The 25,896-nt window shown below is 30.1% G+C and overlaps 1 protein-coding gene across 1 annotated transcript in view; it reads left to right on the top strand.

Moving 5' to 3' along the window:
- Positions 1 to 9,372: 9,372 nt before the first annotated feature.
- Positions 9,373 to 25,896, top strand: part of LOC111631920 (uridine diphosphate glucose pyrophosphatase-like) — a 51,087-nt gene continuing 34,563 nt past the window's right edge. Inside the window, exon 1 of the mRNA XM_023376260.1 lies at positions 9,373 to 9,603. Within this exon, the coding sequence (XP_023232028.1) occupies positions 9,523 to 9,603 (81 nt within the window). The 5' untranslated portion in view covers positions 9,373 to 9,522. The remainder of the gene's footprint in view (positions 9,604 to 25,896) is intronic.

Below are 25,896 nucleotides of genomic sequence, written 5' to 3'. Positions count from 1 at the left end.
TAGATGCATCATTAAAGAGCAATAGAATCCTAGAAAAGAATTCTACAGCTATCTTAGCAGTAAGAGATAACGTAATCATGGAATGGAACTGTTGATGTAACATTAGGGAACAATAGAAACCTGAAATGAAATTCTAAAGCACAATAGAATCGTTTTATATCTAAATTTTGGCAAGAATTTCTTTTACGACATTTAAATCTCAAAATATAGAATATTATTTCGATATTCTTGCTTTTTCACTAAACATATTGTTCGAGTGAGACCACTACAATAATTCAACATCTTCAAACATTCAAAATAGTTTATATACAAGTAGAAGTTTTAGATATATATAATTACAATTGTTTAATTTAGTTTATTTTTTGTTTAGGAAAAAATACAATAAAATTATTTTCATCAAATATCTACGATAATTACTATAGCAAATAAATTAACAGATAAATTTATATTCTTTCTAAGTAAATATTTGAATAGTCGATCGATTAAAAAAGTAAATAAAATTAGTATAACTTGGGAGTTTTCTTTCCACTCTATAAGAAGATTAAACAGAGTGCTTCCTCAACTCTATCCTTGAGAATCACTTTAAATTGTCGCTTCAAATTATTGTGCTCCCAGGAAATTCCATAGGAAATTTAATTGGATAAGCTATTAACATCTCTTTAAAAACCGCTTGTTGCTTACTGAATTTGTTAGTAATTACTCTAATCCTTTTAAGAAACTAGTCAGATAACCTATGGAATTTTTTAACCTGTAAATAACGTTCATTTTAACATATCAGTTTCATAAACAAATTGGATGATGACCTTACTAGCATTGATTTTAAAAATATCCTATTTAAAATTCTAAGAGATTTATTAGTACAATATGATTAATTTTAAAATTTTCCAACCTTATGTTTTATTTTAATTATTTTGAACGAATTGGAACTTTTTCGTGACTAAAAACTGAAGATTAATGAGATATATGACGCAATTTAAGTGAATCTTTTGATGGATGATTGTGTGAAAGCGATTGTGAAAATCGTCTGAGCGTGAAAACGATAATTAGAAAATTTCATTGGCAAAAATTCAAGTTTTGTAAGGAGAAAAAGAAGTCTTTTTTATTATTTAAAGAAAATAAATGTTAGGTTACCATTTGAAGAATATAAAGAAAAATTAGTATTTAAGCACAAAAGCTACACCTGAAAGAAATGCTGATGGTTCTCCACATGCAGTAAGTGTAAGTTGACATTATTGAATTCTTTCCACAGATTGGTGAAATGGTTTGCGAAATTGCCAAGAATTATTGTGACAATCCAAAGCAACAAAACTCTCCTTAATTGAAGCCAATCGTGTAATTAAAGAGTACCGAATTTCAACTTGATATCTTGTCTGTATACAGACCGGCATCGAAACGATGCATTAGAAAAGTTCCCAGTGCAGTGAATCCAATTTCAGTCCAATTGAAAAAATCTCACCACATTTTCTTCGAGTCCCTATTCGACTAATTGGGTGAAATTCTTTATGTGATTTGAACTTCCTAATGTTGCGAATTTCCAGAATTAAATCATTCTAAGAGATTCAACTCTTTTCACATTCCGTAAGAATAAATCTGTTTATCGTAAAATTGAAAAGCAAGCATTTATTTTTCTTTTATTCCTAAAGAAAGACATTGAATCTAAGTTTATTTTTAAAATATAAATTTACTATTTTAATATTTACTTAAAGAAAATATAATAAAATGATTAATTGAAGATAAATTCATAATTGCGTAAACTTTTTAAAAATAATAAATATTATCAACTACACAACGATTTAATCATTATTTTCCACTTAGAATTAAACTATCTCAAGAGTATAATGATAATAGCATTCTTCCTTCAGGCTAGTTTATTTATATAAATATTAACTACTTATTGATTCATATAAATATTATTAATTAGTCTCCAAAGACGACATCCTTTTTTATTTTCATGTTTTGTTCGTCAGTAATATGATAATATCATACCGAGCAGACGTTCGATCGAATAGCTCAATTAGATATTATACCACTGGGAAGGATCCGGGTGCGAAACTGATCCAAATTCTCACGATTTTTTTTAAATGAGATTTTACAGCCTAAATTGTTCGAAAAGCTGGCCGATTCAACTGAAATTCAAGTCCTCTTAATGACTGACAGTAAAACCTATCATTGAGCGTTAGTGGTGGCATCAAAAGTCAAATCAATTCAAAATTTATACTATTGTAATGCATACTTCAGCAAATATTTTTTAACTTTGTGAAATGTATAAACAACGGCTTGATTTCATTCCTTATTTATTAAAATTGATCAGTAAAATTTCACATAAATAGAAAGTACAAGTATCTAAGAAAGCATAATTAACAGTATAAAAATTTGTATAAAAGCAAGCTACACATGTTGACATTAATTTATTGTGTTAATTGTTTTATTTGATAATTTTTGTTTATATAAATCCGATTTGAGGAGAATTTACTGCAGTTGTTATCAACAGAAGCATTCATTGTGAGTTTATGTAAAGGACTTACATATTCTAAAACATTACTAAAATTATATTAATATGCTAATGCAACTAAACTATAACTTTAAATAAAATATAAATAATCTCTTTTTATAATTGATACGATATATAACATCACATATACGGAAATATATATCGAATTTATGGTATTTTTAATTCTGTATTCTTCTCTAGTGTTTCTCTTTCTACATGCTTAAAATGTAGAAAGAATACGAGATTAAAAAGGAAAAATATATTCTATTACATGATATATGATATCTTAGATAGATCTATGTCATATGTTATTTAACAAAAAATATACATTTACTTGGCATTACCTTGTTTTTAGCAATAATTTGTTACCTTTAATAACATTATGAAAAAAGTTCTTTCCCTTTTTTAAATGAAATGATGTGTTAATTTACATTTATGTAAAGTAAATTAAAAGTTCTATATAATAGAAGAAACACTCTAAGAAAATAAAATAAAAGAGTCTTCGTATCTTGTCCTTTTCTTACACCTACAGAACACAAGTCACATTACGGAGTCGACCATTATTTTGAGGCTCTTCTCCGTCCCAATGTATAAAACTTGATTAAAAATGTTACTCTGGCGGTGGCGCAATGTAAAAATATGTTATTGATAAAAAATGCATGACGCATATACAAATTTAAAGTTTTGTATAATAAAAAGAAACGCGCTAAAAAATAAAATAAAAGAGAGTCTCCGTGTGTAAAGTAAAAATAGTTATATTTTTAACAATAGTGAAGATTCATTTAAACTTTTCCGAGTTCTCGAAGATATATATTTTACGATATATAAAACTATAAACTTTGTGCTTAACTTATAACTTATAATCTTGGTACACACCATATGTCCTCTGATAAATATAAATCTGCGTTAATAATAAACATAACTTGATCACTTTATATTAAGAAGTTACTTCGATATATGTCCTCCAAAAAGCAGACTTACACTATTGCTAAAATTAATGAGAAAAAAACTTTCTCTCGTCAATCTTATCAGCAATCAATCTATCAATATTAGTTTAGGATTTTTTCTAGAAACAATCGATTGCATGGGCCGTACGTGAGAGCTTTGGGATCGCAAATCCCCAAAAAGGTGATAGTTATACTATTTCGTCATATACCTACTCATTCATATCCTACATAATTCCTGTTTTTAAAGCTTCGAAAGTATCATTGATCGATTAAAAAAATAAATGAATCATCTAATTTTGAATTATTTTTAAGTCAAATTTTAAAACAAGTTATTTAAACTTTTCTACTTAATTCTTAACATTAAATTTATATTCCACAATTTACAGATATAATTGTAAAAATAAAAACAAGCAAGCTACATGGTAGAAGTTTAATTTCTAATAAATCTCATATAATACCAATGTTTGAATATAAAAATTTGAGTTTTTGCTGTTCTGATAACTATGTATTACTTCGTTAATGTCAATGTAAATGAAGTCACGACATTTCCACTCTTTCAAGAAATTCGATTGGAAATCTAACGAATTCGTGACTGATTTTACTCTTAAAGGTTGCTTATGGGAGGTCTTAGATTTGCGGCCATCGATCTTTTTCTGTTTAGCATCGTTTCACACAAAAGAGTCGAAGTTTCATTCGTAAAGTATGAAAAATGATTGATGAATTGTCTACTAAAGGCAGTCAAAAGTTTCCGGCTTGATACACTATTATAAAATAAAAGAGTTGGGTTCGTATAGAGTATATTTTTGTAACTCTAGCGTATTTATAAAGAAAAAAACATATCATTAATAGTATAATAAAGCATATTTTTCTGGGAATATCATTTCACTTTTTAATAAAAAAAATGCCTTGTTAAATGGATACAATGCTTACACGCAAATGTTAATTTATAGTATCGATTACTAAAACAAAATCTATGCAGATTGCGAGTTAACATTTGAAATATGTTAGAATACTAATTATTAAACTGTAAATCTCTGTTTAGATCATGCGTTGAATTATTTTAAATCATAGTTTTACATTGTGTTGAATGGAACGTATCTAAAACAATGTGATTTCTCAGAGAATCGTAGTTTAAGTGGAGATATCATCTCAACATTCTTCTCGTGTATCTGTTTAAAGCAATATAAACTCGAACGAATGAGAGGTTATAAAAAATTTTACTACTGTGAATGAGATAAGCGCCTACTTTACAGCTTTAACTATAAATAATCTAATAAAAATCAATTTATTTACCGTACTAAGAAGCGTAGATAGGCCACTTTCATATCTGAATCCTGTTAAAAGTAATTGCCTTTTATACTAATTAACACTAGATAATTTATTCGAAACTCAAGCAATAATCTAAATGAATATTTGCTTTTTCTATATAACTCTATTATTATATAAATTAAATGAAGCATTGTTTCGGAAATGTTTAATAATATTAAAAAGATTATAATTTAAATTTCCGATTTTATTTTAAATTATTAAAATATTAGAAATATATATAGGCTATATATATATTAAATTTTTATTATCGATCCAGATACTAATAAAAGAAAAACTAAACAATCCGCTAAACAAAAAAAAACAAACATTGAAATCATGAGAAAATTTCTAATTAAACTCACCTGCCAAAACAAGAAACAAAAAAATAGAAAAAAATAAATTTGTTTAAATTGGTTTAAATGTACTTTTGTCAAAACGAGAAAAGTTTGTTGCAAACGCAGATGGATGAGAGGGAAAGTAAAGAAAAAAAAGGGCAAGCTATAGTATATGAGCAATTTCCACCCACATTATTACAAATGGCATTTTAGGAAAATAACCATCATCTGTAAACAAATGGAGAGAAGTCGACAACAAAATGTATATCCCCAGGTAATCATTACTATAGAACTTTCAATTAAGCCAGCTACTTGTATTGTCCCATGAGATAGCCTTGTCTCGAACGGCGATTGTAATAATTACCCGAATATATATCTTCGGTCATGAAAAGAGAAGAAAAGTATAGTGAAAGAGCAGGTGGACTGTGATGAATAACGGGCCGTCAATCCTGCAGCATCGTCTTTTCTCTGTAAAGAGAGGCGCAGATACAATCGATAATGCTACTGTAGTATTAAGAGCTGCAACCTAGAAGAAATTCTAATGCGAATGGTGAAAACATGCTATGAGCCATTTTGTGGGTTAACACGCCTTTAAATGTCTTAAGTTGAACCGAGATGTGTTTAAAAAAGTCCACTTCTTTCGTCTTTAATGTTTATGTGCCAGAGAAAAATGACATAACTTTGGTAGAAGAGAAAGTAATCAATGTATTCTAGAATATTTTTACTTTTATTTTTATATGTTTAAAGGCTATAGAAAGTATTTTTCTTGGAAGACTTTTTATTGCAAATACAGTATAGGATTTTATGTAATCAAAGTTGTTAATGTAACTTTACACGACTTTTTAGTATATATACTTTTTAACCACTTGAAAAGTTTATTTTTATTTCTGGTAAGATAAGTGATATCTGTCGCTCGACTGAATAAAATAAACGGCGATTTTTTATTCAAATCTTTTTCACTATAGCACTATCATTAAATTGTCAAATAAAACTGTATTGTAAAAAAGAGCGAAGAGGCAATGTTGAGTAAAAAATTCTTAGAAAATAAATTCGTTTCTTTAAAAATTTTATATTAATTTTTCAGCAAATTACTCATAAAAGATTTGCCTTTAAAAAGTAAAAAATTCAATGCATGTGATAACGAAATTTATTATTTAATCATTTAGCTCAAGGGAAAGAAAGGATAATGAAAATGTTTGTTTATCTACTCATCTTTGTGAGTACAGTTTAAAGCAATTAAGAATAATTATATTGAGTTAATTTTACTTGAAAATTTTTTAATTCGATATTCATCAAATACATATATTTTTTTCTTTGTCCATATATCACTTTAAGAACAAAATTAATCGAAAAATAAAATACGGCGAAACTTGTCAAGATTGTCAGCTCAACTTATTATAAAAGGCAAAACTACATTATAAAGTTTCATTCAATAAACTTTTAACATTCGAGTAGTTTTTTCAGATGAAAAATAACTGACTTTTTAGCACAAAAATTTCATTTTGTTGATGCTATTCAAATTGATAGTTCATTCTATTGCTGTCATATACGGATGACGGGTAGCAAAAACCGTTGAAAACGGTTTCGTTTTATTCTATTGGCAGGAAAGAATGTCTTCTACGTTACTGTGCTGTGATGACTATCATAAAATCGACGTGACATAATTTCCTTGAAGAAGGAAACATAAAACCTTGACGTTGTTCATACACCAGATGTCTGTGACAGCCAATAAAGTACAAGGAAAAGAAAAATTAAGGACCAGACCCACATTGAACTGTCTATGGCATGTAACATATAAAACTGTCAGGATCGTCACCTTCAAAATAATCTAAGATCTCTTATGGTTCTTGTTTCTGCGCCATTTATCCCAAAAATTGCGGAATCTAGAGTTTGGTGTTGAAATACTGACTCAGAGATGTCATAAGGTGATCGACTCCCGAAATATTGACCCTGTCAATTAGTCGTCTTACCACTTCAACTGTCCATATCTTAATTTTATCTACCAGCATATTTCAAATTGAAGAGCTTTTATCTTACACTTATTTTATCATTTTCGGCCTATCAGAAAATTAAAATCAGCGAAAGCACATCCAAAATACAAAATATTATATTTTGTAAGGCATCTAAAATGATTAGGTTATAGAAATAAGAAAACAGTAAGGGTATGTAGCACTTGATTAACTTACGCTCTTCGATTTGAAATGGTAAGAGAGAACTACAAAAATAAACATATAATTTAATATATAACTTAATATTTCTATTAAATCATTTTTACAAACTTAATATAGGCTATAGATAATGGGCATGTTAATTTATTTTTTGAATAGTTTCTAAGGTGATCTAACTATACTGTACTTAAATTCAAACGAAGACTTTCTTAATAAAAGAGAAAATGTGCTATATTAATTAATACTCAGTCTTAATTACTAAAAAAAATTAATAAATCTTTGGGGTTTTCATTAAGCTTCATTTGTTAGTTGTCAGAAGTCGAGATATTTATGAAATTTTACTTTAATTGATTCATTTGTCTCTATTTCGGAGACAGCTGACAAAGCAAGAAGTTTGGAGCCAAACTTTCCATTTAGTAATTACATCAGCCAAAAGAAAAGTCGATATAAACACAAAATTCTATAATTTTCAAATTTATTTTATTTTTTTTTAAATTTGCACTTAAGCTAATTTTTAATTCTCTAAAATAGAATGACGAGTGTCAATTATATATATATTATTAGTTTGACTATTAATCTTTTCTAGGCAATTCATAAGTAAACCAAAAAAAGAAAGGAGAAACCGCTGTAAAAGGGTTTTACACAAATTGTTGTAACATTTTAAAACAGAAAAAGTTGCTAAACTAGCGAATTAATGAATTTAAACAAGAAAAATATTTAATTTAAACTTTTTCTGTTAAAATTCTTTTTCTTTTAAAAAAATATTATCTACACAATTTTGATCAAAATTAAAATTAGAAGTACAGAAAAACGCTTTTCTTTATTTTTTCCCCAAAAATTCTAGTTTTAACTGTTATCAAATGCATTGATCTTTAGGAATCTTTACAGATAGGGAAATATATCGAACTAAATATTGTATAATAATTAAATTGCACGAAGTAATTGCAATAGCATTATTCCAAAACTTTAAATATTCAAAACCCAGTGACGTGTTATAGCTTCAAAGAACTCAAACAAATTCGAATTACTTCGTGTACAGTATTAACTTCAGGCATTTTTCTTCTGGGGAATTTTTTCTGGGAAATATTTTCTTACAGAAGATTGATTTGGGGACTACCGTTGGTGGGGGCCCCGGGCAATTTCCCTTTTTGCCCGTCAAAACCTGATAAATATTACCAAAACAAAGTTTAGTTTAGATAACGTTGGATATATATAATCAACTTAGACCTTATTAAATAAAATATAGTTTTGTTTTAACTCTAAAGAGAGCATTACAATCTGATGAGAATACAGATATCCTCGATTCAACAGACTAATTGCGGAAAAGAGAAGTCCGAAAGTCCGTTATATCGAGGATCTTCAGCAATCATCAGAATACAATAGAAAATACAGGTTTGTTTCTTTAAAAAAACATGTATTTTTAATTAGAGTTAGGGTTTTTTTTATTTCTTCTTAATGTTAATACTTAGAAAAGATACTCAAAGTATGGTATATCATATTTTGAAAACTCTTTCTCAATATGTAGGAAAAATTGCTTATTTGATTTCGTAGTTAAATTTATTGAAAAACTTTGAAAGCGTATGGAGCAAGGCATAAATCATGGAGTCTAAATTTCAACTCTTGATCGTTTTCATTCGACAATCAGCCGAAATAATAGCTGACCATTATAGCAGGCCAATTCGATGAACAATTGAAAATCCTTTCCTTTTTCTTTTCTTTTTTCTTACAAAACTAAAGACCAAATCTGGATTTCGAAAGACAAATTTCCTTTTTTTTTCCTTCTTCTTCTTCATCTTTTTCTTTCCTCCATTTGAGAAATGGTTATCGTTCAGCTATTCTACTTACTGTCAGGATATAACTGGACATTTCGGAAGAAAAAAAATGATTTACTATTACTTTTTAATATAAAATTTACTTAGCGCAATTTAAACTTATAATTCATTATAAAATTAATATAAAAATAAACGTTTTTTTCTGTTTTGTTTTAAATATATAATTTCATATTTATAAAAAAAATAATGTATATTTTTTGGCTATTTTTTTTTTAAATTATTACTACCATCGACGATAAAAAGTTCAAAGATTTGACGTTTATCGATGACGTCACATATCCCGGAACGAAATCTTCCGACGTTCAATCGATAAAATTCCGGTTAGAGATTATATGACGTAGTATTGTAAACATTTGTAGGTTTGTTATCGTTTCTGGCCAATTCGGTCGATGTTATATAATAAATAAAATAAAATACGAATATTTAATAAAATCATAAATAATGGATCGTATAGAAGATGTAAGCATTGTCGAGTGCGAAGATTCTTTCTATATTAAACCAGCGAGAATGATTTATACTCAGGTAAGTTAAACCTTATACTCATCATCATTAATGTTTGAATAATTATAAGNGAATTAAAACAAATTAAATATATATAGTTAATAAAGAATATAGGAATTTATGGCATATATTTAAGAACTTTTTATGTTAATTTCAAATATGTTCAGAACTCCATTCATTTGACTATTATAAGCAGTCATTAAAGGGTGCAATATATTTTCTCAAATTGAATACTGAGTACTACATATAGAAAATGATAATTGAATAAAACCAATAAAGTGTATATTAGATTAAATTTTTTCAAAAGAATATCTATTTAAAATCAAGTGGATATCATTATTTTTATAAAATTTATTTGCATAATTTTTGAACTATTAAGTTATATTAGAAATATAATTTACTACATTAAATACAATTATTATGCAATTAATAAGTGTAATACATTCCATGAAAATGTCATATTATTTAAATGTATACTATTTAAAGCAATTCAATGCACAAAGCAATGTAATTGTTGCCAGCCCATTATGCTTAGGAAAAATTTTTAAATATAGTGGAACGTTGGTATACGTCTGCTTTAGAATACATCAAATTCGGAATACGTCCTGTTTCAACGAAACAAATTTTGCTCGGTATACGACTTTCGTTCGGTATACGACTTAATTCAGTTATACGCACCATCTATGAACAAGTAGCACTATCGGTGTACTAGACCAGACTAGAAGCGGCCGAATGGCCGAGCGGTCAAGGTGAAGCCCACCGCTCTGGGGGACGGCTCGAATCCGAACGGGTCGAAAAAACCCCAGGAATTTTTCGTCGGGTGGTCCGTTCGGATGTGTCGGGCCCCGTCTCTCACCACCCGGCAGCCCCATTGTGGGCCTGGCCGAAACCATAATGGGCTTGCAAAAAGAGGCCCTGTTAGTGCCCACAGGGCGGTGGAAAAGAAGACCAGACTAGACATTCGCTGTGCCACAGTTTATAACTTTGTTAAATTTTTTCTGATTTTAATTTGTAAGTAAAATTTTATTATTTTTATTAATCATGAATTGCAAAAAGGCAAATGAAAAGCAACAGGAAACTAAAAAAAAATGACTAGAATCACAATGGAACTGAAAAAAGAGATTGTTGAGAAATATGAAGGTGGCATGCGTGTTCGAGATTTTAACTGTTGCATACCGTATTCTGAGAACGACGATATCGACAATCGTGAAAAATAAAGACATTATTAAATCTGCTAACGTTGCGAAAGGGGTTAAATCAATTTTCTAAACAGAGATCGAAGACATTACATCATGTTGAGAAATTGCTTTTGCTTTGGATAACTGAAAAAAAGTGTGCTAGAGACAGCATATCATATCAGAATCAATTATTTGCGAGAAAGCTAAAAAGATACATGCTGATCTCATGAAAAGTCAAGCAGGAACTAGCCAGGAAAGCGAGGTGTTTAAAGCCAGTCATTTTTTTTACATGAGAACGGATTAATCATTTTTACATTACTTCTTATGGGAAAGGTTGGTTTGGTATACGTCCTATTTGGTATAAGTCCAAACATCAGGAACGGTTTAAGGTCGTATACCGAGGTTCCACTGTATAGTTTTTTCTTCTATTTTTCTTAATATAGTAAAATAATTAAGGATATTCAAAATTTATTAATTAACAAAAGGTTTATTAAACTGTAGAAAACAAACATAAAAATTGCATTAAAAAATAATAAGTTTTATATGCATAAATTTTGCAAATGTAAACAAAAGTGTGTTTAAGATATTTGTTTAAAGGCTTTTATAATGTATGCCAAATAGACTACATTTTAAGTTTTCAAATTTAGTTTTGTTTTTTTGTGTGTAAATATTTATATTATAATCTATGTATGTATGTATATTTTCAAATTTATATTAATATTTAAAAATCTGTTTCATAGAAATGAAAAGATGAGAGCATTTTTGTTCTTTCTTAAACAAAATATATTTCAATATCTATATAGTAATATATTTATTATATCTTTACAATATGATTTTCAGAATTTATATATTTATTTAATACATTTGTGAGAACCTGGAGACCATCTGACTTATTTTACCCACATTTTAGGGAGATTTATTTAGAATTTACTTTAATTATTTAATGAGTTGAGAAATCATGTAGTTAGAAAAGCCATTAAAATTTCTTTTACTTTTGAATTTGAAAAAGGAGGAAAATAGAACTTCCTTCTGTTTGTCAAGATAATTGATTTCACCATGGAAAATAATCTTATCTCGCATGTTTATAATACATCTTGTGATGCGACTTACCCCTCAGATCCCATTACATGGTGTGACGTATTGACTTCCAGTTGGAGGAAATTCAGGGATAAACATCCTGCTTTTCAGGTTTTCATTGGGTTTTCTAAAAGTTCTCTTCAAATTCTCTCTCCATTCTCCTAAGTTTTTGCCTTGAGCACATCTCCAAGATTTCCAGTCCTCCCAAAGCTCCATGAATAAGTCAACAAATCAAGAATCATATTATAGAGGTATTATGCTCAGATAATTGTAAACTCTCTCTCAACCATTATTCAGGGGTAATGATTTAGTTTAGATATACATTTTTTTTCTTGTGTACTTAAACTCCAATTCATTATTAATTATTAAACCTTTTTATATTTGTTTTAATTTGGACTCGAACTTGATTTATTTTAATGCAGGTCACTCCATTGCTGAATTTTCACCCTTCCCACTTGATGTTTTTATTTGTTTTTAGTATAATTGCGAGTTAACATGCATAAAATCTTAACTGGTGTCAGGACCCTGACATATGAGAGAGAGATTTTGCTGATCTTCCCTGACTCTGCTTAAATTTGATAACATCCTGATAGTGAGTGGGTCCCACATCCTGATCTCATGTATTTGTAATGTAATAATTTATATTATATTTGTAATATAATATAAATGTTATGTAAATTATGTTTTATTTATGTATTAACACCAAAAACTGAATTTTAAAACTGTTGAATGTAGTTATTTCCTAAAATACTTTAATAACATTGAAGGATATGTGTAGTGTCCAACATCACTAACACTGCATAAGAAATTTTGAAAGGGATTCAAAGTCTAGAATTCAACAAAAAAATGTTTTAATTGTGAACTGGAATGTGTTTGGAACAGAGAATTCAAGGATGTGAATGAGAAGATTGGACTTGTAAAGAGATATGTGTGATTTTTTCCTTTTGTCAATATTTTTGTAGTTCTTAGACTTAAAAAGATTTCTTAAAGTGCATATTATTTCAATTAAATGTAAAAGTAACTAAGCAGGAACTGAGTTCTATAAACAAGTAACACACGTTTAAACACTTTTCCAGCACAATGTTTTTTAATAAATGTTTTTGGCTTTCATTATAAGCCTTCTTTAGGTCTGTAAAGAATTTAAACCAATAAAAGAAAAAACTGTGCTGGAGAAGTGCTTAAAGGTGTGTTATTTGTTTATTCAATTAAATGAACCTCTACAGCAAATTGACAGAGTCTACAAGATAAAAACTCAATCAAATTTAAAGATTCTACAGTTAAATCTGTAATAGCTAAGGTTTGAAGCTACAGATATCAAGAATAGACTGCTTTATTTGTTTAAGGAATTGTATTTCCTCAAATGAGAGAAATTTATTTTTTAATAGAAATTAAAATGTTTAAAAATGTTAGAAAGGATGATTTAAGGCTAGTTGCTGAAGGAAGAACTGGGAAAATCATCTTCTGATTTGAAATTTGTAAAACTAATAGAGCTAATTTTTGATATCAAGGCATATAATGAACTGAATTAGTAAAAGAAATTTTAGTTACTGTACTATAGTGGAAGACAGAAAAACAAAGAAATCATTCAAAAGAGCATATACGAATGCAAGCACAAACTGGCACTTGCTAGAATTATGCCTGAAAATAAGAAGTGAAAGTAGAAATTATAGCATAGTAGTCAATGCTATGGCCTTGGAAACTAAGTAAATCTTGAAACTCTGATTAAAAGCATTTAGACATTAACTTTACAATTCCAAACACACCAGAATTATGGAATTTGTTTTATGATTCACTAGAGAAAGCTTTTCAAAGAGTGCTGGAAGATACAAAGACAGATTCCATTAAATTTATTAAGAGAAAAGGCCATAAACACATTAATTCATATAAAGGATGATAAATTAAGAGTTTACAAAAAGTTTAAATCAATAGTACTTAGAGAATACAATTTAAGTCTTCAGTCATATCTTTTAAACTTCTTTAGAGCAAAATAATACTTAGGTGAACAATGTACAACTTGGTTCAAGATTAACTTTTTATTGAACAATAATATTATTGTAAATTAAGGAAAGTGAATGATATTGAGCATTTGATTACAGCTGATTGTTTATTTGAAATTTTCTATCAAGATATAGCTACTCACTTATAGATCCAAGAGGGAGAGAATTGGCTTAGACCAGTTTATTTGGCAATGAAATGTAATTTGTATTATTCAATAAAATAAAAATGTTGACAAAAGGTCATCAAAACATAGAAGTTACAATTTGTGGCAGCATTCACCATCATTAAACCAAATGAATAGAATAAATATTTTCTTTTAATGATATGAAACTGTGCTTTAAAATTTTGTTGCTGCTTCATACACAATAAAGTGCTATAAATTAATTAAGACACTTGGCAGGTTTTCGCATCTTTATTTAAATAATAAATATAATTTAAATAAAGATGAGAAAATCTGCCAAGTGTTAATTTATAGCACTTTATTGTGTAAGAAGCAGTAATGGAATAAATATTGTAAATTAAACCGTATTCCATGCCTAAAGAATTCTATATTTGCAATGCAACATTTGGCTAAAGGTTGTCTTCAGGTCAAAAAGGAAACAGACAGTTTCATGTATTAACTGAGTAAATTGAGTTTAAGCAGTGCTGAAATCAACAAATTAAGGAAAAAAACTTGATAGATGGTGAACAGCAACAAGGAAACTCATCAGGTAATGCAAAGTGAAGTCAAGCACTAATATGTAGCTGGACCAAAAGACAATGCAGTGAAAGGTAGCAAATATGCTGCTAATTAGAATAACTGTTATCATTTATACTTGTCTTAAGCAAATATGGAAAAATCTTTAGACTAGAAACACTGTGGTTCAAGAGTGAGAGGATATTATGAACAGATATGTTCAGAAAATTAATTAAAATAGTTAATGTTTTTTCTTTTTAGTATCCAATTAATGTAAACTATTTATTGTGGATATATGTTTTATGGTATATAATGTTATTGGTGGTGGATATGAGGAACCAACAGAGATAAAAACTGTGGAATGTATTTTATTTAATCATGTTTCAATCTATGAATTTTGTTCAGTTACTCTTTGTTGAATTGACTGAAGATGAGGCTGAAAATGAAATCAAGGTTGATGAAGATTTAGATTATGGTAGAAAGGATTCTGGTTCAGATAACAAAGTAATACAAAGGGAGGAAGAAGCAACATAATTTTATGAGTGTACTAGATGGCATTGGACAGTTGTTCAATTCCATGATGAAGAATTATATTCCTAATCACAAACTTATGAGAGGATGTAGTGTCATATGTCACTAGCACTGTGCCAAAATTTTGTAAGGGATTTTAAGTCTTAAATTCAACAAAAAATTCTTCCCAAAAATACAGTAGGAGGCCTTGCTGAAAGGATGTGAACATCCTTACTTTAAAATTTCTGAATGTTTTCTAATGGGGCATATAGAATAAAATCAAATAAGTACAATACCACATTAGAGTAAGATCATGTGACCTCTGAAATCTGGTCACTAATCACTTTTTGCTTTGTCTCCTCAAGATGAGGACATAGTGCATATGTTCTCTGCACCGTTTGTTCACACATATTTTATGATACCTGTAGTGATATTGGCACTCCTCATTCTCCCTCAACTGTGGTTTTGTCGGTTCATGTGCAATCCATTTGCATGTAGTTGTAAATGGCAATAAGAAGTGTAGACAAAGGGCTGTAAAAGGAAGGGTGTAAAGGTGGGAAAAAAGTGTCAGGCAGAGGAGGTAGGAGATCGAGAGAGAGAGGAAGCAGTAGTGAAGTGGTGGAATTTGAAACTGGGATTAGAGATTAAAAGTTTTGTTACAATATTTGGTTGTTCAAGTTTTTGTGTGATGAACCAGTGGTACGGAATCTATAAATCAGATCGGATTCTCTACATTACCTTTTTAATATGTAATTGTTTTTCATGTGTCTATCCAATAAAATCAGTAATTGCTTCTTATATGAAATCTGTAATAAATTTCAGATTGATAATTATGATTCTGTAAATATTTTCACTGTCCATGCATTAGAAAAATGAGCAATGGAAAGCTTCACCAAATGTCAACAAATATTATAGTATGGAGAGCCCTGTCACAATATGTCCTTGGTCCATGATGTACCATAAGCACTGTTCTAAGAAAGATTGTAAATTTTTCTTAGAACAGTGCTTATGTGGACTGCTCTAAAAATGATGCTGACATGACACTCATTTAAATGAAATGCTCCAATATCTGGTCTTTTAACAAGATTCCCACTGATGTAAAACATAAAGGAAAAAAACCAGGAATATGGCAAGTGCTGTCTTAAACAAACTGTTCCCATCTGATGCTTGGTTAAGTAGACTCAATTTTATTTGTTTTTACATAAAATCTTACTAATTTCAAAAATTAGTCCAGCAAATTGTCAAAATTATCTCCTTTCTAACGTTTTCAATCTAAGTCTTTCAGCTAGAATTTGAAGAAGTGTTAACATATTTTGTTTTTATTGAAAGGTATAATATATTGTTATTTATTGTGAATTGTCTATATAAATACTGTACTAATATGGTATTTTAACAATTCCAAACTTGTTCTATAAAGGAAAGTAACAGGAAAAGAAAATATTATGTAATCAACTACAACTACAACTTTATTTTGTTAAATAAAGAGCACAAGTGTTATTTCTCCATTTCTATGAAATAGATTTTTAGAGTAAATTTTGATTTTTTTCTCTTTTTCTGAAGTTTTATTTAACGTTCTAGTATCCTAATTATTATTTGCATTACCAAATATGCTCTAATGTATTAACCTGTATTTTTCTTTTTATATTTTAACTCATCATTTGTTTGAACTGTATTTTTGCTAAATTATGCCAATTTTTAATTCTCTAATCTGTATAATTTCTTCATGCACACTGGGGTGTATAATAAATAAATAAAACCTACTTACTCGAGCCTCTAACCAGTGTGTGGAAATACAAAAAGTAAACAACTTTGTAAAAACAAACATTTTCCAAACACCTTCTGTGTCCTTCTTCAGGTAAAATGGCTGGATTCCTTATTCTAAAACACTGTTACGCAATTTTAAAAAGAAAAATTTGAACGAAGATTCAATTGTGCGATGTCTACTGCACATGCGTTGTATCTGCCGTGTCCCCAACATTCAGAATCGCATTTACTCTTCTCATACGTATATGATGCACTATTTTTACTATGATCGTTGCATGTCCTCGTGCATCCTCCTACACCAACTTAAATCTTAGTAATCATTATGTAATAAGACTTGCCAAGCTAACGAAAGAGCCATTTCTTCTCGGGAGTTAATGTACGTAGATGTAGTGTGCGCCTTATATATTTCTATCACTTCTAGCCATTTGAGGTGTTCCATGCATTTTGTTTTGATTATTAACGATACCCCTGTGAAGTCTACATTGATGCCCAGTTCTGACACATAAATCACGAGTGACATGGTGGCTCTGTTGTATTGTATATCTGCTTTGTGTTCCTTAATCCTGGTTCTCATCGAGCATTTCGTTGATCCTATGTAGATCAAATCCCTACTGAATCTCTCATCTCTCACCGGGATTCGGTATATGCCTGGCAATTTACTTGGGTCAGATGGGTCCTTTCCATTATGCAACATGTCATATACCGTTGGGGTTCTCCTGTATGCGATGTTGATCTTACGTTTTTTGGCGATAGATGCGTAAATGGCTCTCAAGGCCGGGTTGTACGTAACTGGTATTCTTTCTACATCTATATTTTTGTTGCCTCCATGCGCCCTCATCTGTGAGTTGAGGTTCATTAATGTTCTTTTGTGGTGGTCTGAGATTTTTGGAATAAGATTGTGGTAGCCGTGAATATTAGCAATCCTCTCAATGTGGTTTAACTCATTATCAAGTGCCTCTCAAGTGGATGAATGAGTGTATGCCCTTCTGACCAATGATCTAAAAACAGCTACTCTACATTGAAATGGGTCACGAGTCACTTGGGATGTACGTGGGGTTTGCTGATCTCTAATCTGTATTTTGACTTCAATTTCAAGTTTTCTACTTTCACTTTTCTAAATCTTACTGTATATCTAATTTTTATCTATATTAAAACACTTGTTTCTATAATACATATAAATGAAATTTACTGAAGCTACAAAATTGTCTTTGTGATCCATTGTTACAAATACCAGAGATGTCCAAAACCAATTTTCAGTTACGGAGATGGCATTTTATTTGAGACCACATCTCTGCAATAAAATCAAAATGAATAAAAGCATCTTCTAGTGATTATGCCAATACTATAATTCACAGTTAATTAAAATTAAATCTTTTATAGTGTAGTTTCAAATAAAATGTCATCTCCTTAACTGAAAATTGTTTTTGGAAGTCTCTGGTGTTTGTAACAATGGATGACAAAGACAATTTTATAGCTTCAGTAAATTTTATTTATATGAATTTTAATGTAAATACCATCAACTAAGATTTACTTTTAATTAACTTGTTTCTAGATTTAGGTTATTCATTATATTTAACTCAAATTATAATTAACAGATTAATAATGCACTATCTTTTCCATTTTTTGACTTTTCTCAATACTCTCCATTATCACAACACATATTATTGATCATTTTGGAGATTCTATTAAGAACTCTAATTATTTTAATAAAATATAAGTTTTGTTCACTTCATTTTGATATTTACTAGACCACTGATTTTAATGTTTTGTCTCAAAAATTATCATTTAATGAATTTTATAATAATGTTGTAAGTTATTCAAGTTGTAAGTTAGTTCTTCATCAAATATAGTTATACAGTAGAACCTCGAAAACTCGGCTCTCGATAACCCAGCACTCCGGATAACTCAGCCACACCCTGGCAGGGCAAAAAAATTCTTAGTTAATTAATTTTCATTATAGACAGCTTTATAAAAGTATAAAAGCTCTCATAAAGTATTTTTCTGAGGTCTGTCTTATCAGGTAAATTACTGTACACAGTGTATTCATTAATTTTCATTTTCATGTAGTAAAGGCTCTATGCCTTCAGGACGTACTTTTCCTTTGTTTAAGGGTATTTGGGCAGTTTATTTCTGTTATATTCTCAAGTAAACAATACATACAAGTACAGTACAGTATTTTCTGAGGAAACACTCGTACTTATTTTTTTTAACCCCATTCCCGATAACCCGGCATTTTCACAAACTCGGCCACTCTTCGGTCCACATTAGGCTGTTTTCAAGGTTCTACTGTATTGCTTTTTGGAAGATTTTGTTAAATTTCCAAATTCAACAGCAGATCAGCTTTATAGATTTTTCTTTAACTTTGAGCTGAGAATTTCAGAATAGATGGATGAAAGTTAAAGTTGTTTTCAGCTTTGAATAAAGAAAAAGCCATTAGGAGCTACAAGATAAAGGAATAGGGTGGCTAAGAAAAAATTAAATTTTTAATGAACATTCTAAGTCATTTTTATTACATATATAATGTCCTTAAAATTGTTTTGGAAATACAGGGTGATCATAATTAAAGAGTAGGAGTTTAGATCTTGCTGTAGAAAGAATTATTAGGCAATATATATATATATATATACAGTCGACCCCCCTATAACACGGTAGATACGTTCCACTTTATAAGAATTTCACATTGTAGGAATCCTTAAATACATGAGCCAATCACAGCCCGGCACGTATGCAGTTTGCGGACTACGGCTGTTTGAAAGGTTTTCTTCCATAAAATTAATTGATTCTAGACTAATTTGACTCAACATTTCCAAAACACATATAATTTTTTGGTAATAATCCATATAAACTATGCTATAAACAAAAAATTGTAGGATTACTTACCGAGTGTGCACCGTTTGACAACGCCATTGCATAAGCTTGTTTTTGTCGTGGAGCAGCGCACCAAACGGCGGGTGCATTTTCTGATAAGTTATTTTTTTGCGAAAAATTTATTGAACTTTGGAGACGTCATTAATAGAAATAATTTTTATGGTCGTTGAATAAGAAATGTTTTTTTTTCACAAGAAATGTATAAAATTACAGTACCTAATTTATATACTGTACAGACGATAGTAAACTCAACTTACATGTTTAAACTCTCCGTAGCGTGTAAGTAGTTCAGCTGCTTGTCCACTATTGGTCCAGATTCAACCAATCCTGTCGCGACACGAGTCGGTGATGACGTTTTACACATTTTACGAGTCGCTTTTAGTGTCTTTATATAAATACAGTCGCAATTTTTTCACCACAATATACGAATCTGCATTATATGAACCTGCGTTATAGGGGGGTCAACTGTACTATTCTAAGTATGCAGTTTTGATTCTTGGAAAAAATTTTTTATTTCAAAATTTGACACTGCTGCCCATTCATTCATTAGCATACATTTTCTAATGAATTTGGTGAGTTAAGAAGCAAAATGCTATAATTTTATTTCAATTACAGATGTGGAATGTAGATTTAATGATTCTCTTGTGTGGATAAAAATACAAGACTTCTTGCAGAACTTTCCACACTGTTGTATTGGGCAAGTTTAATTGTTGTGATATTGAGAATGCACTATCATACTCATGCTCTGTTGCCAAGAAAATTTTTGTTTTGTACTCCAGGACTCCACAAACTGATTTGGTCCGAATCAGTTTGTGACTCTGTCCTGGTTTCACAGCAAAAGTTCCAGTCTCCTCAAACACAAAATCATTTTTTAAGATTTCCAATAGTCAGAGGATCTCTTCGTAAATCTTTTAAGTGCTGAGCTGATATTGCTGTTTTGTTGATGGAAGAGTTCAACAAGTAATACATAATCAGGCAAAGTGAACACCATGACTGTTCACCTATGGAAGGATTGTGACAACTATTTTGTGATACTTTATATACCCAAAACTTGTTATAAAACATACATAATATGCACATTAAGGGAACAGCAGTGTCAAATTTTGCTGTAGCAGCAAAAATTTGAAGTAAAATTTTTTTCCCAAAAATCAAAACTGTATACTCAAGGCAGTATATGCCTATAACAAATTTGATTGAGATTTGCTCAATAGTTCTTTCTACAGAGAATTCTAAATACCCTTTACTTATGATCACCCTATGCACAGCCTTACAGATTGCATAATTTTATAGATTATTCATCAAGGAAGCAAATAAATTACAACAGAAACTTTCATAAATTATGTGACAATAAATGTTTTTTGTCAACAAAAATGTACTCCTGCAGATTATAGGCTGGAAATTATGGTACAAGTATGGTTGGTTAATGCATTTTATAAAAATTATATTTTTTAATTTTTTCTAATCATTATTGAATGAAAATTATTATTGCAAAATTTTACAATAAATAATATATCATTTGAAATTAGTATGAATAATTTATTAAATTTCAATTAGCATGTTGCCTTAGGTTGAAATTATAATGTTTTACTTTGAGATAGATAGAATTCTTAAATTTCAAGTCTTTAAAATTTTCATATACCATAGATATTGTTTATTACTTTGGGAATAGCCTTAACTAAGAACAGTAACTGAGAGGTAACATTTTATAATGAAAGTAACTACACCACAATTAGTGAGAATTCTCATTTTATTTAATCTAATAATTAAATCAAGAAGTTCATTAGTTTTAATAATAATTACTTGAGAAATTTTTTCCAGCATTATCTGCCAGCTATTTTTTTGCAATATTTCATTAATAAAACATTCATATTCATAATGTGTACAAAACTCAACACGTTTGTACTATTATACATCATGACAAAATACTCTCAGAGTTTCTTCTACATGAGCATTTGTTGAAGGATCTAGACCAGAGGTGGGCAACCTTTTTAAGTGTGTCCACCAAAATTGTCACTACTAAATATAACACAAGCATGAAAAGTTGCACTATCTTTTGTGAGACAGTTTTATAAGAAAATAATAACTCATCTATGAAGCATACTGCTTGGAAAAGATGATACCATCCTTAAACATTGTAAATGCTTACTCAGAAAATTAACAAAAACATCTGGACTGTTTAGTCAAAATACCATGCCTCTCTCTTCTTATTCTGTTTCTGATGAAAGGAGAGTTTTTCAATAAGAAGATATTGGTTAGAAATGGTATATGAAGACAGATGATGATGGTGTAACTACAAGGACAAGAATAGTTCATTATTATGCAAAAGTGTTTCCAATAAAGTCATCCATTGATCATACATAATCCAGAACTAATGTGTTTAAAGGATTTATTATCCTGTTCTGTAGAAATACACATGTATAAAAAGATTTCTCAAAGGTATTTAATTTACTGATAGATTCAAGAACATAGCTATTGTAAGCATTAATTAGTGCAATTCAATATACAAAAGCTGGATTGAAACAATATGACTATTGGTGCTATAAAGTTCCCACCACTTAGGAGTTCTTGAGAAAAGTTTAAAATGCATGTCATACACAGCAAGAGTTGAGGAAGAAAAGCATTTGGAAGCTGAGCAGCAAAAGAAGAAAGAAAATGAGAAAGGTGCAGAAAGGAAAAAGAGGAGGAAGGCATGAAGCAAAGAATATTGAAAAAGAAATCCAGAAAAGTCCAAGGTTACTTAAATAAAGAAAAATTTAAGTGTATGTGAAACTGAAGTACAGACAAATACATACTTATAACACTGTGATCAAAGAAATAAAGAAGGGATTGAAGAAGAATGATATGAGAGGAATAGAAATTGAAGAAAGAATGCTAGAAGCATCACAAACTAAGTTGGAAAAAGCAGATATGTAGAATATATGTGATAAACAAAAACAAGTAGAAAGAAGTAAAAGAATCATGTTTGATTATTTTTGTAACATTTCTGTGATGAAAGTAAAAACAGAGCTTGAAATTATTGATTAAAGACATCAGAATTTACTTTTTTCAGAATACATGAATTATATCATTTATAGGATAAATCACGCAATTGTTTTATTCAGTTTTAGCTCATTGCTAAAATGTGGTAGTCTTCTTCAAGCCATGATACTCAAGATATTTAAAAAGTAGATCACAGTAATAATTTCCTGTATGTAAAATGATTTTGCCCGGCTATTAAACATGTCATACAACAATCTTTTAAAGATAGCTAGTTTCAGACCCTTTTCCTACTTTCTTACTTTTTCTGTAAAAAGTCCTACTTTCCTTCATATGTACAATACAATAACAACATGATTATAATTAAAGGACAGGCCATAGGCTGATGCACTGATATTCTTTATTGTATATCAGCAAAAGGGGCTGGAATGCTAAGTTCCAGCCCTTTTTGCTGAACTTCACACCAGGCATCATGGTTTGGGAGCATCTTGTTTGATTAGCAGACAGTCCTGGTGCATATTTCCGGTACTCTGACAGTGGACCAGTACATCACATAAACTGTGGAGCCTGTGGTTCAGCCACTGGTGCAGGTCTAACCCAACATGGTGTTCCACAAGACAATGCTCAACTGTATGTCGCACAGCAAACTCTCACCAGCCTGGGTGGAATTCACATCCTTCCCTGGCTGGCAGCCTTGCCATATCTCTCTCCTTTTGAACATCTGTGTGACCTCATTTACATGAGGTGCACCGTGGGCCACTGCCACACACCATAGATGACATCCACATCTCAGTGGATGCAGCTTGGCAAGGGATGCTGCAAGCAATTATTATTTGCCTCATTGATAGTATGTTTGACATGTTTGACTTGCCTTATAGTGGACTGTATAGCTCCCCTTGGAGCCATATTTGTTACCAAATAAACAGGTGTCTGTTGCATATCTTTATTTGTTCTTTTAATCATTTGCATATGTTTCTCACCTCTACTGGTGCTGCAATGTGCATGTGGCTACTTGCATTCTTCCATGGTGTTGCAATTTCACTTTTGAGGAGTGTAAATTTTATGAAATATGTTTGGAGTCTTTGATGATGGTTGAAAGTACTTAGAAGTTTGTTTGTAATTAGGATACTCTTAAAAAATAGTAAAGATCTAATTTAGTATTTTAATGACACATTGTTAATGTATTAATGTGCTATATAATTTCTATCAACAAAACAATTTTTTGTTTTAACTTAACGTCCATTTAACAAACCAGTTGTTAAAAATGTCAGTTGTCATTCAGGCATTTGCATTTGAACAGTAATTTACCAGTAAATTTTACCAATCATTAATTAATTAAAGCATCTAGGAGTTTTACTTTTTTCAATTATCAGAAGTTTTTGTTTTCTGGGCTTGTATATTAGCAAAGAACTGTAAATACATTCCTTTACTACAAGGGGCCAAACTGATCAAGCTGTCTCACTGTGTTGAACACCTTTGAAACCTGGAGGCACTTGAAATTTACAAAGCTGGGTTACATGCCAATTGCATTAACTCTAATGATGCCATCAATGTGTCGCATGCATGGAAGTACTGCTGTGAAGGAACGGGCAACGCCTACACCAGCAGTTAGAAACCACGCCCCACCCTCAATCCGTTTAATTCTTATGTATTTATATCATTTTTGTATTACTTATATCATTCCAGTGCCATGGTAACACACATACATATCTTTGTATACGTACGTCTGGATTCTTCCATTGGTTTAAAATCCATATGTGCTGTTCCAGCTTTTGAAAATAATTTTGTAATTTTGTTCTATGCATTCACATGTTTGAATCCCACTGGTTTTTTAAATTTGAAGAAGACCGAATGCATGGTCAAAAGTGTTTGTTTTCTATTAAATATTTACTACTGGACTTTTAAGGTTTATGAGTGTTATACATTCCAGTATGCATGTAAGAAGGTTGTTTTAACTTACTGATTACATCCTTTAGCATTTTTGTGTTTAAACATATAAGTATGATCAGTCATAGCATTCAATTGAAAGTAAACTGTTGTTCCATTTGCATTATAGATATTCCTCAGTAAAATTCAGCAATAATTTTTAACCACAATTTAACTGATGCAGAATCTGAATTTTTCTACTCATCATGAATACATTGATACACTGTTCTCTTGTATTCTTCACTAGTTGCATCCATTGGTTGCAATAAAATATTTCCCACATTTTTAGCTAATTCTTCATTCTTCTGTTTTGTGATGCATTAGTAACTAATTAACAGATGCAGTTTTTTAATCAAATCAAAACTTTAAAGTTTACTCAGTTTTACTATCTTTTGCAGTTCAGTTTCTCTTGCAAATCATGTTCTCATTTTTTTCTACTGACAATTCAATAGTCACTCTTTTTTTCAAAATCTCACATAGAACTGGCTGTGAAATTTTTAACTGCAACTGCATTGTATTGATGTATTTTTTGACAACTTATTATAAAATTCTAAAATTTCAAGTTTAGACAGTAATGCAAAATGAAAAGTCTTCAACAACAGCAAATATCCTATAAATCAGGGGTGGCCAACTTTTGTTTACATAAGATCTACTTTTTATCTTAAAAAATGTGTCGCGATCGACTCGTTGTCGTAGGCATAGTCTAAGTCAGGGATGGGCATTCCGCGGCCCAAGTCGCATAAAATGTGTATAAATATATCAATTTCCTAGCTTAAGAAGTATGCAGCAAAAATTCAAATGTTATTTTCTACAACTTATGTGTGTGAATAGTTTTTCCTACAATGAATTTAGTAAAAATTAAAACGAGAAACCGGCTAACAGACATACCTCGAAACTAATTTAAAACTAGCAGTGACTAATATTTAATCAAATATTTTCGATACATTACGTTTACATCAGTTCTAGAAGCTAAATTAAGTATACCTATTCTATTTTATAATTATATATGAATAAATAATTGTGATTTACCGGCATTTCCCCTCTCTTTTATCTTGTATGTGGCCGACGTCAGTTCAAAAGTTTTGAAATGCGAACCTTACACAAAAAAAGGTTGCCCATCCCTGGTCTAAGTGGCAACGGGGTGGGAGATGTGAAATACATACTAAGTCTAGATAGAAAATAAAAGCCATAATTTAATTTAAAACACGAAGAAAAGATACATTTTAAACAAAAGAAAAATTGAAACTCAACGTTGTCACTTTCGGGGACCACCACTTCACCCTTTTTCTCTTTACTGTGTCCCGACCTACTTTCTCTGTCCCTTCTTTTTTTCGGTTTTAC

The sequence above is a fragment of the Centruroides sculpturatus genome, unplaced genomic scaffold, assembly GCF_000671375.1.
Source record: "Centruroides sculpturatus isolate CEXI.00-Female unplaced genomic scaffold, Cexi_2.0 scaffold807, whole genome shotgun sequence".
Classification (NCBI taxonomy): Eukaryota; Metazoa; Arthropoda; class Arachnida; order Scorpiones; family Buthidae; genus Centruroides; species Centruroides sculpturatus.
This window is presented reverse-complemented; position numbering and strand designations above follow the sequence as displayed.